At 41.7% G+C, this 14,498-nt stretch overlaps 1 protein-coding gene across 8 annotated transcripts in view; it reads right to left on the bottom strand.

The window, feature by feature from the left end:
• MBNL2 (muscleblind like splicing regulator 2) overlaps positions 1-14,498 on the bottom strand; it is a 158,333-nt gene that overhangs the window by 18,154 nt on the left and 125,681 nt on the right. For 2 of the 8 annotated variants that reach the window (XM_031684421.2, XM_072976466.1), the window contains one exon: positions 6,113-6,207. The exons of 5 other annotated variants lie outside the window; for them this stretch is intronic. In XM_031684421.2, coding sequence (XP_031540281.1) covers positions 6,113-6,207 — 95 coding nt within the window. Of the gene's footprint in view, positions 1-6,112; positions 6,208-10,897; positions 13,224-14,498 lie in introns of those variants that run through there. One more of the 8 variants, XM_072976467.1, reaches the window with a different exon arrangement.

Genomic DNA, 14,498 nt, shown 5'->3' with positions numbered 1-14,498 from the left:
TTGCTGAAACCGAACCCTCCTCTATAGTCAGACCATCAGGAAAAAGTTACAGGTGGTTCACAACTTCAGCATGATCACAACGCTGAGAGACAGATGTCCCGCACTGTGCACAGGGGCTGGATCTGGACAGTTGCTGTCTTGGCCTTTTTGGAGCACAGTACACTTGGGGCCCAGCTGCTTTCTATCCTCTGGTCTCAGGAACCAGCAAACCTCAGGAAAGGAGCGTCTCACGGTTTCATCATCCGTACGGGACGGGGAGGCTGGCCGCTTTGCTGTGTATTTCAGGAGAGGTAGCTGACCGGGGGCTACTCCTCCCATGCTGGGGCTTGGCAGAACCAAGACTTTTCTTGTGAAAAAAACACAGGCTCCAAATGGGTCAAGTGGTGAATAGTGGGGAATGTTTAATGCCTCCTACATTTGTCTGAATATAGTCCTAACAGATGGCTTTGAATAATAGATGCTTTATACAACTCTCTGAGATGAGAGAGTAAGTAAAGCATGACCTTGCCTTTCTAGATCTCTTGGTTAGGATAGGGTAATTGACTATAACTCTGTGTATAGACATCCAAGAATCCATGTCAAATAGCTTTGAAGTTGTGTTCATATTTATACATGAGAAATAAGTAAAATCTGATGCTCTTAAAATTTTCCCATCTCTCTTTAGTAATCTATAGCAGGCCAGATAAAGCACAACAGATGAATTTGGTTGCCTGTTATTATTTGTCTGGTAAGATATTATAGAAATTGATTATCATATATAGTAAACAAATCAGACAGATCTGCAAAATGGGGTTTTCTGACTTACCAAACATCCCAACAAATGGTGGGCCAGGCATGAAGGATATATTAGTAACTCATTTTCAATAAACTCTTGCTAAGGCCAACTTCCTGTTGAATAGATTGTTTTGGGCGAAGGATTCAGAAGATGTGACAAGACCTGAGGTCATCATTTGAAACATGAATCAGCACTGTTTGGAGATGTGATTAGTGCTGTTAACATACTGCCAGAAACATAATTTGATTTCACCAGCTTTAAAGACCCTGCTTGCGGTGCTCCATTAAAATATATTCCTAGTATTCAATATGTAAGAATTTTTCCTCCCCATGTGGACTCATGACCCAGAATGAATTAGATGAATAATTGCCCTCAATGGCCACACAGCTCTCACTGTGGAAACACAGACAGCACACACTCACTCCAAACCTTCAGGGACTCTTTCTTTCGAGCAAAGGCCCGAGAGGTCCCGCAGCTTCTGTGGCTCTAAGTCTCCTTTCGGTAGGGAGTGGGGGGCCGCACGTCAAAGGTGAGCACACGTGAGGCATTTGACCAGGGAGGCCGCCCACCTGCTGGCCTTGGAGGGCGGAGTGCCGGGCCTCCAGGGCAACTTCCTGTGGTTTACCCTTCCTGTCAGCCCAGATCTCTTTTTCTGCCGTGTGACAGTTACGGGGACAGGTTGTGCCATAGTAGGAAGTAGTTCTCGTGTTTCTCTTTGGCTAAAAGTGACCCTCCCCGTGTCACAGGCAAAGGCAAGACCAAGGAGGCCACCTGCCAGCCGCCCCGTCTCAGCTCGGGCTGTTGTTAAAACCTCCCCGTGGTCTCGCGGACCCTCTCGCCGCGAATCCATCTGCTCGCTCTTTTGAGAGTTCTGCTCCGTCATCTTCCTGCTCGAAAACCTCCAGTGGCCAAATAAAGGCCGAACCCTTTTTACCTTGGCGCCTAAGTCTTGCACAATCGGAATCAAACCTGTGTTGCAGCCGCTCCCGTCAACTGGCTCTCTGACCAACTGCACTGTTAGCTTTGCTCCGCTAAGCTTTCCACTTCCCCGCTCTGTGCATCTGCACTGTCACTCCTTCAGTCTAATGATGATGCTTTAAGGAACATGCAGATAAAGTCCTTGTGGAATTCAGAGGACAGAATAAGAAATTCTAGCTGCAGGGGTTCAGGGACAGACTCAGAATATAAATTGTATTTTAATTGGGCCTTCAAGGATGTCATTAGGTACGTTGAATAATCTCTGTATATAAACAGAAGAAACCCCAAAGATTTGAAGTATATTTACTTGGAAATTATCTTCTCCTCTTTGGAAATAGAACATATTTTTCATGTAAAAAATAATAAAGCAATGACAGGATCGAGAACCACAAAGATTCAAGTTAGAGGAATTTTGATCTGCAGCCTCAGTTTTTTAAATAACGTTTCTTATAAATGAAAAAGATTAGATAACCCAGAGCAGGTCACCTCCACTTCTTTTAATGTACACTCTAAGGTTAAATTGGTTTTAGTACAGGCATCTGTAGATTTGTACATTCCGAGCATCTGCTAGTGGACTGAAACTGACGGACGCAGACAGCACTCATTTCACTGCCGATTTCCCTTGTTACCAAGCTACTTCTGAGACGACCGGCAGAGGCTGGGAGTCAAGTCCAGGGCCGTGATTCACACAAAAGCAGCCAGGAATCTGCTTCACTAGGACTAAAGGCTAATTCCTCTTCATCTCTCATCTTAGTCCTCGTCTTACTGGTACAGAAGTTCTCCATAATTTTCAGCCTACTCACTGGTGTAGTATTACCAAGAATATCAATAAATGGTTATATACTATAATTAATAATATCAACTGCGTGTGTGGTTTCCAGGCATGACCTGGCTGTTACAGAACTAGGTGGACGCTCCGCTCAGACTCAGCTCCTCCCCCAGCTTAGGATTCACCTCAGTTTGCGCTGTATTAGCAGAGCTCCTTCACTTCTCCCCAAAGCAGCAGAGCGTGCTGCTATGGGGTTTCACTTTAAAGACAGTTTATTTGTGGAAGATGTGACTTCCATCTATTTATAATTCTAGAGAGGGGCAGTATAGTGTGGTGGTTAAGAGCAAGGCCTCTGGAATCAAACTGCCCTGGGTTTGAATTCCAGCAAGACCTTATACTAGATGTTTCACTCTGGCTAAGGTAGTTAACCTTTCTTTCAGTTTTACCGTCTACAAAATGGGATGACAATAATCGTACTTATAACACTGTTGTAAGGATGGAGTGTACCTTATACATACGTGCTCTCTCTCATATATGATATGATATACAATAGAATACGTAATGTATTATAGAAGGCATCTACAATAGTATCTTGTACATATAAGGAGTTTGTAAATAATAATGATATAATTATTAGGTATAATTTGTGTATTAAGGCCCAGAGACCCTAACTGGAACAGAAGATAGCTGTCAGTAAATATGTTGATTGTATTTTTGTTTCCTTATCTACTCCCAGAGCTAAATAACCAAAAAACTGTTTTCTCTTTCTCCAAAGTATTTGGATTTTGTTGTCATTTAGTTTCAAACAAGTCTAAGCTGAGTTCAAACTTTCACGCGGGCACCCTGACAGAGCCCTGAGGGTAGGTGGCATTCACAGGTCTGCTGCTCGTGCGTCCTGACCCACCGTGGGGTAACGTGGAAAGGAACACTGGACCAGGCTGTCATGGGATGTTCCAGTCTATCTTCTTCCTTCTGTGAAGGACTTGTGTGTAATTACAGACACCTATGAGATTTGAACTATTTGCGCTGCCTGACTAACGGTTGCAAATGAACTGAAAGACTGCCAAAACCCTACCACGTTTTGTGTTGAAGACAGATTGCTCAGTGAAGGGAAAGAAGGCAGGATGCTTCTCATTTGCTGAGCTCTGAACTCACCAGCACCACCTTCCATTCTGTTTGTATCTGTGTTCTCCCGCGTTGGGGCGGGCACACCTGCTGAGGGACCAGGGGTCCGCTGGGTCTCGGAGCTGGAAGGGACCTCAGAGTCTGTCTAGCTCTAGTTTTCCTTTCACGAACGAGGAAACAAGAGTCATCTTGTCTAAACGACCTACAGTTCACATGGAAACGGTTCCATGGGAGTTTAAAGGGTGAAGTTCTACCAAGATGAGAACTTGTCACTTCACAGTCATCAGCAATCACTCTGAATTCTAAACTCTTGGGCACTGAAGGAATTTCCAAGTTCTCTTGTAGCTGCTTTGCTCTTTGAAACTTGTGGAAAATACATTAAGAATGTCCTATCTGAAAATCTACCACTATTTCTTTTCCTGTTGTTTTCATGTGCAAGCAGACCTTCATCAAGAGCTGCTAGAGGATTTCTGTTCTCCATCACTGAGGTGCAGTCCAGGGACTGTCACATCTGATAAAGTGCAAAACGCAGAATCTAGGATTCCTGAAGCTACTGCCAGGCACTCCTATAATTATACTTCTTTGGGCTTAACTGAAGTTAACTTGTTAGCTCCTTTACCAACCACACTGTGCTGTGAAGTGGTGTATTTTAGCTCCTGAATAGTTCATGCTTCCTGCCTTCATAAACTTACACACCTGTATGCAGTCTCTCAAACATTTTTCTACTAAAGGGAGCCAAAAATTTACGAGGCTGGAAAAATATTTATGATACATGATTAAGAATTTATCATAATAAACAGATTTGTCTTGATCTTTCCCAGTCCTAGGAAAGAGGAATGTATTAAAAGTCCTTAACTTGCCACAAAGTCTAATGTTAAATTCCATCGTAGCAAATACTGTATCACACTACAAACTTGTTTTCTTATGAAGGCACTGTTACAACTTCCGTCAAAAAGCATAAAAACATGGTTCAAGAAGGCAGGACTTAGACACAAAAGAAACACTTCCAGTGTCTCTACTAAGAATGACCAAGTGAAAAGAGGTGCTTTGAACCTAATAATGGAAGGATGCTCACTGTCTCCCCTTCTCCCATCCCATCATTTAAAACAACCTTCTCAGCTCAAGAAACTGATGTGCTGTTCCTTGTTACACCTGCTAGGAGGCTGAGCAGGCTTTCCTTCGTGGGCAGTGGGCATTTCGATGGGGCGAGTGAGGAACTGAGGCATCGTCAATATTGCCTCTGAGCGCCCACTGGGCACCCCCCTCCCTCCTCGTTCTTTTCTGCTTTAATCACAATTCAGGGGGCCTGGGAGGAGCCCACGGGATTGTACTTCTACTCCTGCAGTCAGGTGCACTCACATCTCTCTCTTCTTGTGCAGAAACCTCTAGCTCTGGACTCGCTTATTCACTGGAACAGGGAAGGAGTGTGAATCGGCCCTTCCTGCCTGCAGAACGCAGGTGGGAATCTGCCATTTATGCACAGACATGATTTTTCCCAGTTTCTCACATTAGGTGGGACCTTCCCTCCAGCCTCCTCCTATAATATGTCTTGTCATCTTTTACCAATACAGTTGATTTTGTTTAAAAACAAAAAAGGCTGTGTTAACAATAAAACCCAAATTGCTCTTCTATGAGGGGAGGGCATGCGCAATAAAGTGTTTTCCGGGTGAGGTGAGAGCTGATGCTCCTACTCCCCTCCTGTGACCAGAGGCACGTGTTTGCAAGCTGGCTGCCTGGGGTCAGGATTAGAGAGGGAAACACCAACTGGCCCTCACTGAAAAAGTCCATCCATGGTCTTACTGGCACGTGCATTAAACCAAAGGATTAAACGTCCCTAATCAGTTACATCCAGCCTTCGAGAACTCGGTGGCCCAGCACCCCTCTTCCAGGGCGGTTTGGCTCTTACGCCAGTATCTGACCAGATCGCAAAGCGAGAACCAGGTGAGTTTGGGTGCACACAGGACCAAGGTGAGATGTTAACAAGAATCATTCAGACCTCAAATATGACGTGAAGGAAAAAGAGGGGAGGCTTTTCTAAGAGGAGAATTTCCTTTCCCTCCACCACAGATAATAGGGTCTGAATGAACTGAATCAGCACGGAGCCAGTTTTGAAGCACCCCCTCCCCACCCCCCGGCGTGCTTCTGCGAGTTTTCTGTGGCAATTCACAAACCACTGGATACGTGCTGCTGGACTAAAAGGAACTGAAGCCTGTCAGGTTAATTACACAATATTAGGTACGAAAACAAACAGTGCAACACAAAACATAGCTACATCATTATTTGCAGTAAATGTTAACTCTAAATAAGTGCAACCTGTCCATAAATGCTGGCTGTAAACTAATCGAAAATAAAATTTGATGGATAAACATGAAAAAAAAATTCTCGTTGAGAATTTTTTTTTGTTTAAATATCAGCACTCATTTAGAGTTTGGGATTTGTGAAAGAAAGCTTTAAAAGGAGCAAACCTGATTGGCTGTGGCTGTTGCTGCGAAGGGGACACTTGTTGCAGGAGTTGTTGCTGCAGAGACAGTGGCTGACGTAGCGCTGTGCATCATGGGTACTTTCAGGAGGGGAACCATGGGAGCAATGAACAGGAGGGTGTAGCATTATGGTAATAGAAGTGGTATTTTGGCATGGTGAATATCAGAGCAGCAAGCCATCATGGGTTAAACCAGCAGATGGCATGCAATCACAATGCAAAGCAAGGAAGCATGGGAGAGAAATAAAAAAGGGAAAATAGCTTATTACAAGTACAATTAAAGGAAGTTTTAAAACATAATCAGTGATTCCCAGAAAGGCCAAAGCAGATTACTTTGGTTGATGTATTTATAAACATTTACGTCTAACAATAGATCATTCCCAATTCAGAGCCTACGGTGCCTGAAATAAAGGGCGCTTCTAAAAACACGAAATGTAATGTCCAAACGAGTAAGAGTACATGATGTTCATTTTTAATTAGCATTCTAAAACATCAAAGGCTCAATATATAGGCCTAATTTGGGTTAGAGTTTTTTCTTTAATTAATTGTGATTAAATTGAATTTTGGGGGGTCAATTTGGGGCTGCTCGTTTGAACTGGAATTACTGGGGATGGTGGTCTAGCTGGGTCAATAAACAATGGAGCAAAAATCACGGCCTTGATGTAAATGCTAACATAGTCACTGTGGAGTAGCCAGACAAATTTTGCCAATGTATATTTTCCTTTACTCTAAATGGAACTACCAGTCCATACGTCCTTAAGACAGCCTTTTGTACCAAGGCGTCGGAACGTGTCGGGGGTAGCTATGTATTCAGCATGAAAAGGTAACATCTAAGGGAATGGTAAAGTGCAAATACTCATTACAAAGAAATTAACACAAAATTTAAAAGGATAATAAAGCAAGGCAGTTCAGACATTTCTTTTCAAAATACATCCATTCATAATCTTTTAAGATAAATACTTCTGGGAAACTCTGATAACTCTAACACACAGCAAAGAGGAGGTACAGGCACACCACATGAAACTTTAAAACATTGATGAAATTAGCCTGCCTCTCTGATAGAGCTTTTTTTCTTTCTTATGCTAAACCGTATAAACTATAAAGAGAAACAAAATACATATCATTAAAAAGCAGACTCGTACTTGTGGTTTTATGTTTTGCAGTGGTTGTTCTGACACAGTGGTTGCTCTAGTCACACTGAAATGGTCATCTCGTTAAATATACAAGTACATTTAAAAAGCCTATACATTAACTCTAAAGCCAAATAAGCCTTCAGATCTACCAGTTCCTAAAGCATTTCTACCGTCTCTGAAATAAATCTCAAACAAGTGAAGGTATTTTACATAATATAAAAGACAAATAAAAAAAGGTTGAAACCTACCAATACTGGTAGCGGGTGTCATGCACAAAACTGACCCTGCATGTCATGCAATGGTGGGTGGAAAAAAGTGAATAAAGGGAAAGAAACAGGTTAGCGGTTTAGAGTTAACATTCAAAGTGAGATTGAAGCACAACCAGAAATAAGTAGGGTTAGTTAACACAGTCCTTTAGAGTCATTCCTGTTTTTTTCAGGGCGGACACAAACATACTGACTTAGTTTAAGCCAATATTATTCGAAGTGCACTCCTTCGACTACACTTTTCACACTTTTGATTCTTATCCATCAACATGATTCTAGTAAGAATGGCATGTGATAATGCGGCAGCTCCTTTCTCTAAGACCTCACAGTATCTTACAGACATTCTCCAGTTAATCCTCGGAGGTAGGATGTGGGTATTTTACAGATGAAAAATCTGAGGCATAGTAACTACTCCAAGGTCATGCAGCATGGGAGTCAAGGGCAAGGCTGGAAATAGAATGCTATTCCTAAATCCAGGTCAGGTTTTGTATTCACTAGATCAGACTGACCTTATTGCATTAAAAGCTTGCTTGTTTGATTGTAGAATGTTTTGTGTCACTAACAATAGGAAAATAAAGACAGGAATTAAGATTCCGTACCCTCCAAATCCAATGGTGGCAGGGCAGGTGAATTTGAAAGCCCTCAACATAGGAAGACTGAGTTCCTGTGACGGAATGACCTGGATGTGTCTGTGACCTATTTTCTGTCATGAGATTCATTATGATAAAGGAGTGGTGGCGAGCAATATAATCCAAACACCGTAGAGGCAAAACAGCACAGAACTGGGGCTGCGATAGGACCACGGCCAGGGATTTTTGTTATGACTGCTATTAGGTGATCCCTGAGGGGGACCTTTGGCAGAACTCCTAGGAAATCTCAAGTTGATGTCTAGGTGGGGAAGGGCAAAGGAGGGAGGGCAGATTTCAGTCCTTCCTTGGAAATAGTTGCCTTTCTTTTAAGTGGCCTTGTTAATGGACTTGAATCAGAAACCTGATCATGAACAGAGATGTTATGTTGTGGAATACTGAAAAAAAGAATTGTATTGAAAGGAATTATCTACTTCTGGTTCACTTCCTTAGTGTGAAAAATCAAGGTAACATAAGGATTGAGATAACTGAAGACTGGGTGTCACGTGGGTGCCAAAGAACATTTTTAATGAAGGTGTGCCCACTTAGGGTTTTAGAACTGCCTTCTGAGATCTTGATGAAGAATCTTGAGGTGTGTAGGTCTTTATTCTCACACCTGCAGAAGACTTTCTGCCTGGACTTCATTTTGATCAGGCTAACATTAACTAGTCAGGAAAAGAGGCTGCTTAATCGGGCTACTGCTGGATTCTTCGGCAAACACGTGCTAACATAGCTTACTGAAAACACACACACACACACACACACACACACACACACACACACCTCCAAATCCTGTTCACAACACCCTGTCTTTCTCCAGCCCTATCTTCCTAATCTTCACACCCAAATTTCTGGAAAGTTACCTACACATAAATTGTCACTCCCTTGCCCCCATTCATTCTTCAGTTCTCTCCAATCTTTCATTTCACCTCTCCACTCAGACTGCTAATGTCATCAGAGAACTCCGTATTTCTGCAGTCAGTAGGGACCCTTCCATCTTCATCCATTTCCTAAGTCGTGGTAACATTTAGCACTTGGCTATTTTCTCTGTAATAAGCCACTCTTTTTCCTTGGATGTTCTAATACAGTCACACACACACACACACACAGAGTATCTCTATATACTGGAGTTTTTCAGGGCTCAGTCTGGCTCCTTTCCATCTACCCTATACTTTTTTTCTGGTATATCATTCATTCCACGGTATCATTCAATCTCGGACTTAAATACTATCTACATGCTCAAGGTATCCAAATTTATGTATCCTGTTCAGAACTCTCCTCTGAGCTCCAGGTCCTCCATCTAACTGTTTACCTAGCCTTTCTCCTTGGACATCTCACAAGTGTCTCAAAATTTACACGTCCAAGAGTCTGTCTTTCCCACGGAGTCCTTTTCTCCATCCAGGGAAGACATCACCATCTTCCAATGGTGGAGAAGCTCAAGCCTCAGCTGAAAAGTTCTCCCTGACACCACTTCCCCTCGTGAAACTCCCTGGTTCAACTCACCAGTAAGAAAAAGCAATTCTATTTGTAAATCGCATCTTGTGTTTGTCTGTTGGTCCATCTCGGCTGCCACTTCTCAAGTCCCGATCACCGTGTCTGGGCTGAGCTACTCAGTAACATCCTAACTGGTCTTCCTGCTTCCAGTCTTGTCCCCTCTTTAGTCTCGTCTCCACTCTGTTGGCAGAGTGAACCTTCCCCAATACAGTCTGTTCACTTCTCTGCTGGAAATGATTTATTGTCTTTTCATTGCATTTAGGATAAAGATTCCCATGGTCTAGTCTCCATCTCCCCAGCTCAGCCTAAAGCCCCCTCCCCCTGACACCATGCTCCAGACAGATCAGCCTTTCATTTCTTTGAACTGAACTCATCACACCTTTGTCCTCCTTTTGTGCTTCCCACAAGCTGTCCCCTCTGGCCCAAATCATCTTTACACCCCTCTTCATTTTCCAGGTCTCAAAGTACATGCCATTTCTTTAGAAAACTGTTTATAATTGTTCATTTACCTACCTCCACATGCCATGTAAAGCAGTTTTCTATTTTAAATCTTATTGAACACTTTACTTGTTCATTCACTGTACTCATAAAAAGTTCTAATTATATATTATATATATTATATTAATTATATGGCTATTTACTGAACATCCACCTCTCCTCCCCCACTGTAAACTCTGGAGGGTAGGGTCCATGTCTGTCTACATCTACGGGGCACATAGTAGGTAGCCAATCATTTGAGTGAATGTTCTCAGCCATCAGTGAGAGTGTATTGGGAGCTTTCTGTTCCTAAGACTTATTAAAGGACCCAGTTTGTGACTGATTCTATTTTAAAGTCAACCATGGCTGGATACAAAGTTATCCCTATAAAAATTCCATATTATTCTCTTGCATTCCAATGTGGATGGGCTTTCTTGGAACATCTGCCTATCTTGGAGCGCATGTGAATGTCACTGGGTTGCAAACCAGCAGTAGCAGCTCCTGCAGGCACACTGGGCTAGGAGTGGACATGTCCTTTGCCTTAAGTACAGAATGTGGCTGAAATGGTCGATCAGATTAATTTGATGAGTGTCTTCTCTGTGTGACCTGAAGGTTATACGAATACTGGAAACATACTTTTTGCAGTATGTGGCTGTCTTCCTCAATACCGGATTCTGGTCCTGATTTTCTTTTCAAGCCCCATCTCTGCCTTTTCACCCCTCTCACTGCCCCCCACCCCCTGCCCAACATAGCCCCTTAAGTACTTGACACTAGAGCTACAATGGACGACTTGTTACTCCTCAAATACGCTCTTCTCAATCCATGCGGCTCCCCTGCCTGGGACGGTGCTCCTCACCAGTAAAAATTTCCTTTCAAAGTCCTAAGTAAATTTCTCATTTTTTGGAAAGTCTTTCTTTCTCTATATCCTTTGTTGCCACCACCTACTGCATGTCCAGTGGCCAAAACACATTGCCTCTTTCTCCTTCACTCCCAAATAGCTTTGCCCATTTCCTAAGAAAGCCCTTCACGCTTTGGATTATATTTGGTTTCTGCCTTGTTCTGAAGCCCTTTGTATGCCCATCCTGGCTATGGAACCCAGAACATACTATGTGTTCAAGAACCACTTGCTGAACTGAATGGGATAAATAAATTCTGCTGTGGTTGTACAGATACGGTTTCCAGCAAACACTGACAAATCTTTCACCCAGGTGGGTGACAACCTTATGAACAGCATGGTCTCTGATCACTAGGTGACAGTCGGGCTAGCACGCCCCTGTCCTACTTCTTCTGTATTTCCAACAGAATGAAAGAAATCAAGGGAGGAGTCAGTGGGTCGTCTTGTTCTGACTGGCAGAAGCACTTCACTAAGACACTAATCCTATCAACCAAACCTCAGAAGTTTTCTGCTTCGGTTGCACAGATATTTCAGCTCTAGAATCTGTGAGTCAGAATTATCTGGACAAACCATGAGTTATATATTCTACTTTGCAGCACAGGCCCAGCCTCAGTTTCCCCATCTGCAAAATGCAAATCAGTGTGCCTTCCACTGGCAGACTATCTTAAAGAATAATGAGATAATGTCTTTGAGAACATTTACAGTAACTTAGAATAAACCTGTCAGAGAAATGCCAAGAACTATTGCGCTGCTATTTTTGTAAGTGCGTGTGGTTTTTGTCACTTTCCTAACATAGCAAAGAAAAAGTAAGACTACTAGGTTAAAATAATTCCTATCGAAAAGAAAAAAGTCCCACTCACTGCAAATATGCTAGGGCATCAACCAAGGTGATAATGATATTAGCATGGTTTTGAAGAAGAATCCCGTATTTTGCATAATATATTGTATTTATATCTGCACAGCCTGGAGGCAGAATTCCTAAAACCCACAGTCACATTGTGTCAATGGGAGAATTTTAGTAGCATATTAAAAACTTCACTACGAATGATCTTTCAATAAAGGGTAACTTCCAGGAGAACATAAAAGGTTTTTTGTTTCATATTTATGATAATTGTTAGTGTAACGTATTTATAGAAAAATCAAAATCTCTCAGTTTAAAAGTAATGAGCCCATTAGCGATCAAGTTAAAAAAGTTATTTTTGAACATCGTCACTTAATTGGTCGAGTTTAAAACAATGATTAACAATGAATAATTATGATCATTATCACTTCAATTTAGGTTGAAAATGTGGCTTATAAGAAAGCAAGCCTGAAATAAAAACTAGAGCCAAAATAAACACTGAACTTTCTGTTACGGATTTAAGTGGGAGAAAGATTATGCTAATTTCCTTTTTATAAAACTATTTTCTTTCATCATTTAAAACATGCAAAAACTTCTTAGAAGTTGAAATACCATTTCAGAGCATGAGATCCACATGTTTGTTCCCTATGACATTTATATCATGTTACAGGTGGGAATACTTCTAACCCACAGGATTAAGTGGGCGAGGACCCTCTTTCGGCTCCTAAAGCCCGCTCCGTTGAGGGCTGCCGGAGACACTTGAGCAGTTCCTAAAGAACCCAGCAGAGGGCGGAAGTGCACAACCACAGCCGTCCGTGCAGCCTGGGAGCCTCGGTACAAAGCATCTCATCGACTATAATCAGGTCATTGCAGAAGGGATGTTCCTCGCTCTTGCTTTGGAACGTTTTAAATGGTTTCCAGGTGAACTATTTTTAAGTGAGACCTTTTTCAGTGATTTAACAAATCGGTCATTACTGAATTGAAGTGTTAAATGTGAGTTAGAGGCCTTCAGTCTTTTGCACGGCTTAGCTCCAGGGTGTCAGAGGCATTCCCAGGAAATGGTAGCGGCGTTACTACCCAGTCTTCAGAAGCAGACTTGGCCTTTTATGTTTTTCCCCTCGGTATATTCTTCCATATTTTTTTCTCTTAAAATATCTAGTGACAAGGTCTATAAAATAAGACACATAAAAATCACACAGGACCTCGAGGTAAGTTTACCTTTTAGTAATTATTTTATAAACATTACTATAACAATTACTGCTGTGCTGTAACTGCACTGAAATGTCACTAGTTACGGCTGTAACAGGACAAGAGTGAAGCTCCAGTAAGTGCTGATTTAGAGACTGACTCTACAGGCCTAGGAACCTATTTTAAGAGAAAAGCAGAACTGAAATTAGAAAACTGAATCCTAAGAACCACTTTACTGATGTAATTTATATTTTCACCATAATAAATAGTTAAAAAGTTAATTCAAATAACATACTTAATAATATTTCAAAATGTAGATTTTCTGCAAAGAATCTGAGAGAAATATTTATTCAACTTCCTCCTATGCTAATTCCTGATATTCTATGAGGTTTAAGAAAATGGAGAACAAATCTGAAAAGTCCAACCATGTGGACTGGGATCAGTATGCTCTTTTTGATAAAAATGTTACTCATCTATATTGACCTTCAAGTCACTATCATGGGATGAAAATTTTGACTTCAAACTAAGAACTCAGTGGACAGTCTTCTCACTAAGGTCTAAGTCACTCTTTTTTTTTTTTTTGGACACTCTAGTAAGTTTTATTTATTTTGCAAATATTATTCCTGCTTTCAGCACAGACTAAAAGGTCAAAACCACAGTCAATTTACAATGACTCCATGTTTGCGTGCAGTGTGTGTAGGTCTGTGGTCAGGGAGGTGGGTAAAAAATGGGGGAGGGTTGGTATGCATTGCCCTTTTGTTTCTTCACTTTTATCTGATGTTTTACACCAAGTTCTAGAGGAGGCTGGTGTCATGTCATGTAAATGGAACTGGTCACAGAGCAACTGGGTTCTAGGTCTGGTTCTCACTAGTAGTGCCACCTTGGGAAGTCACTGCACATTTAGGGGGCCTCAGCTTTCTCATCTGTAAAACAATCAATTGGATGAGGAGATCACTAAGAATCCTTTACAGTTCAAGACTGTATGATTAACAGAATTCATCTCTCAGTGGAATGACAGTTAAAGCACCTTAGCACCTAATAATGTCAGGCACTGGCTTAGGAACCGAGGATAAGAGTTCTCTAGATTTGTGAACTTGGTGGAAGTTGAGAAGGATGGAGAAAGAGACAGAATGGATGTAAAAACATGAGTAGAGGATTGCTTAAATTTGAATAGTCTCTTTTTTTTAGTGCTCTGAATAGGAACAGAAAAAAAAGGTTAGTATTTACTGGGATTGCTATTTTTAGGTCATTCAGGGTTAATGACACATTTCAACTGTCACACATAAGAGGTCTTATTTACATAAACAACTTTACACAGCATGTGTAAATACAACAAACCAAAAGCCCTCACTGCTATTTGCTTCTCACGGGTTCCACCTGTCACTTAAGTCTATAAAATATTTGGCTTTAGAATCCTAATGGTCTTTGGCTATCATTCCAAGCAAGGGAAAT

Source organism: Vicugna pacos, chromosome 14 (assembly GCF_048564905.1).
Source record: "Vicugna pacos chromosome 14, VicPac4, whole genome shotgun sequence".
Taxonomy (NCBI): domain Eukaryota; kingdom Metazoa; phylum Chordata; class Mammalia; order Artiodactyla; family Camelidae; genus Vicugna; species Vicugna pacos.
The sequence above is the reverse complement of the archived record's forward strand: the minus strand, read 5'-3'. Positions and strand labels throughout refer to the sequence as shown.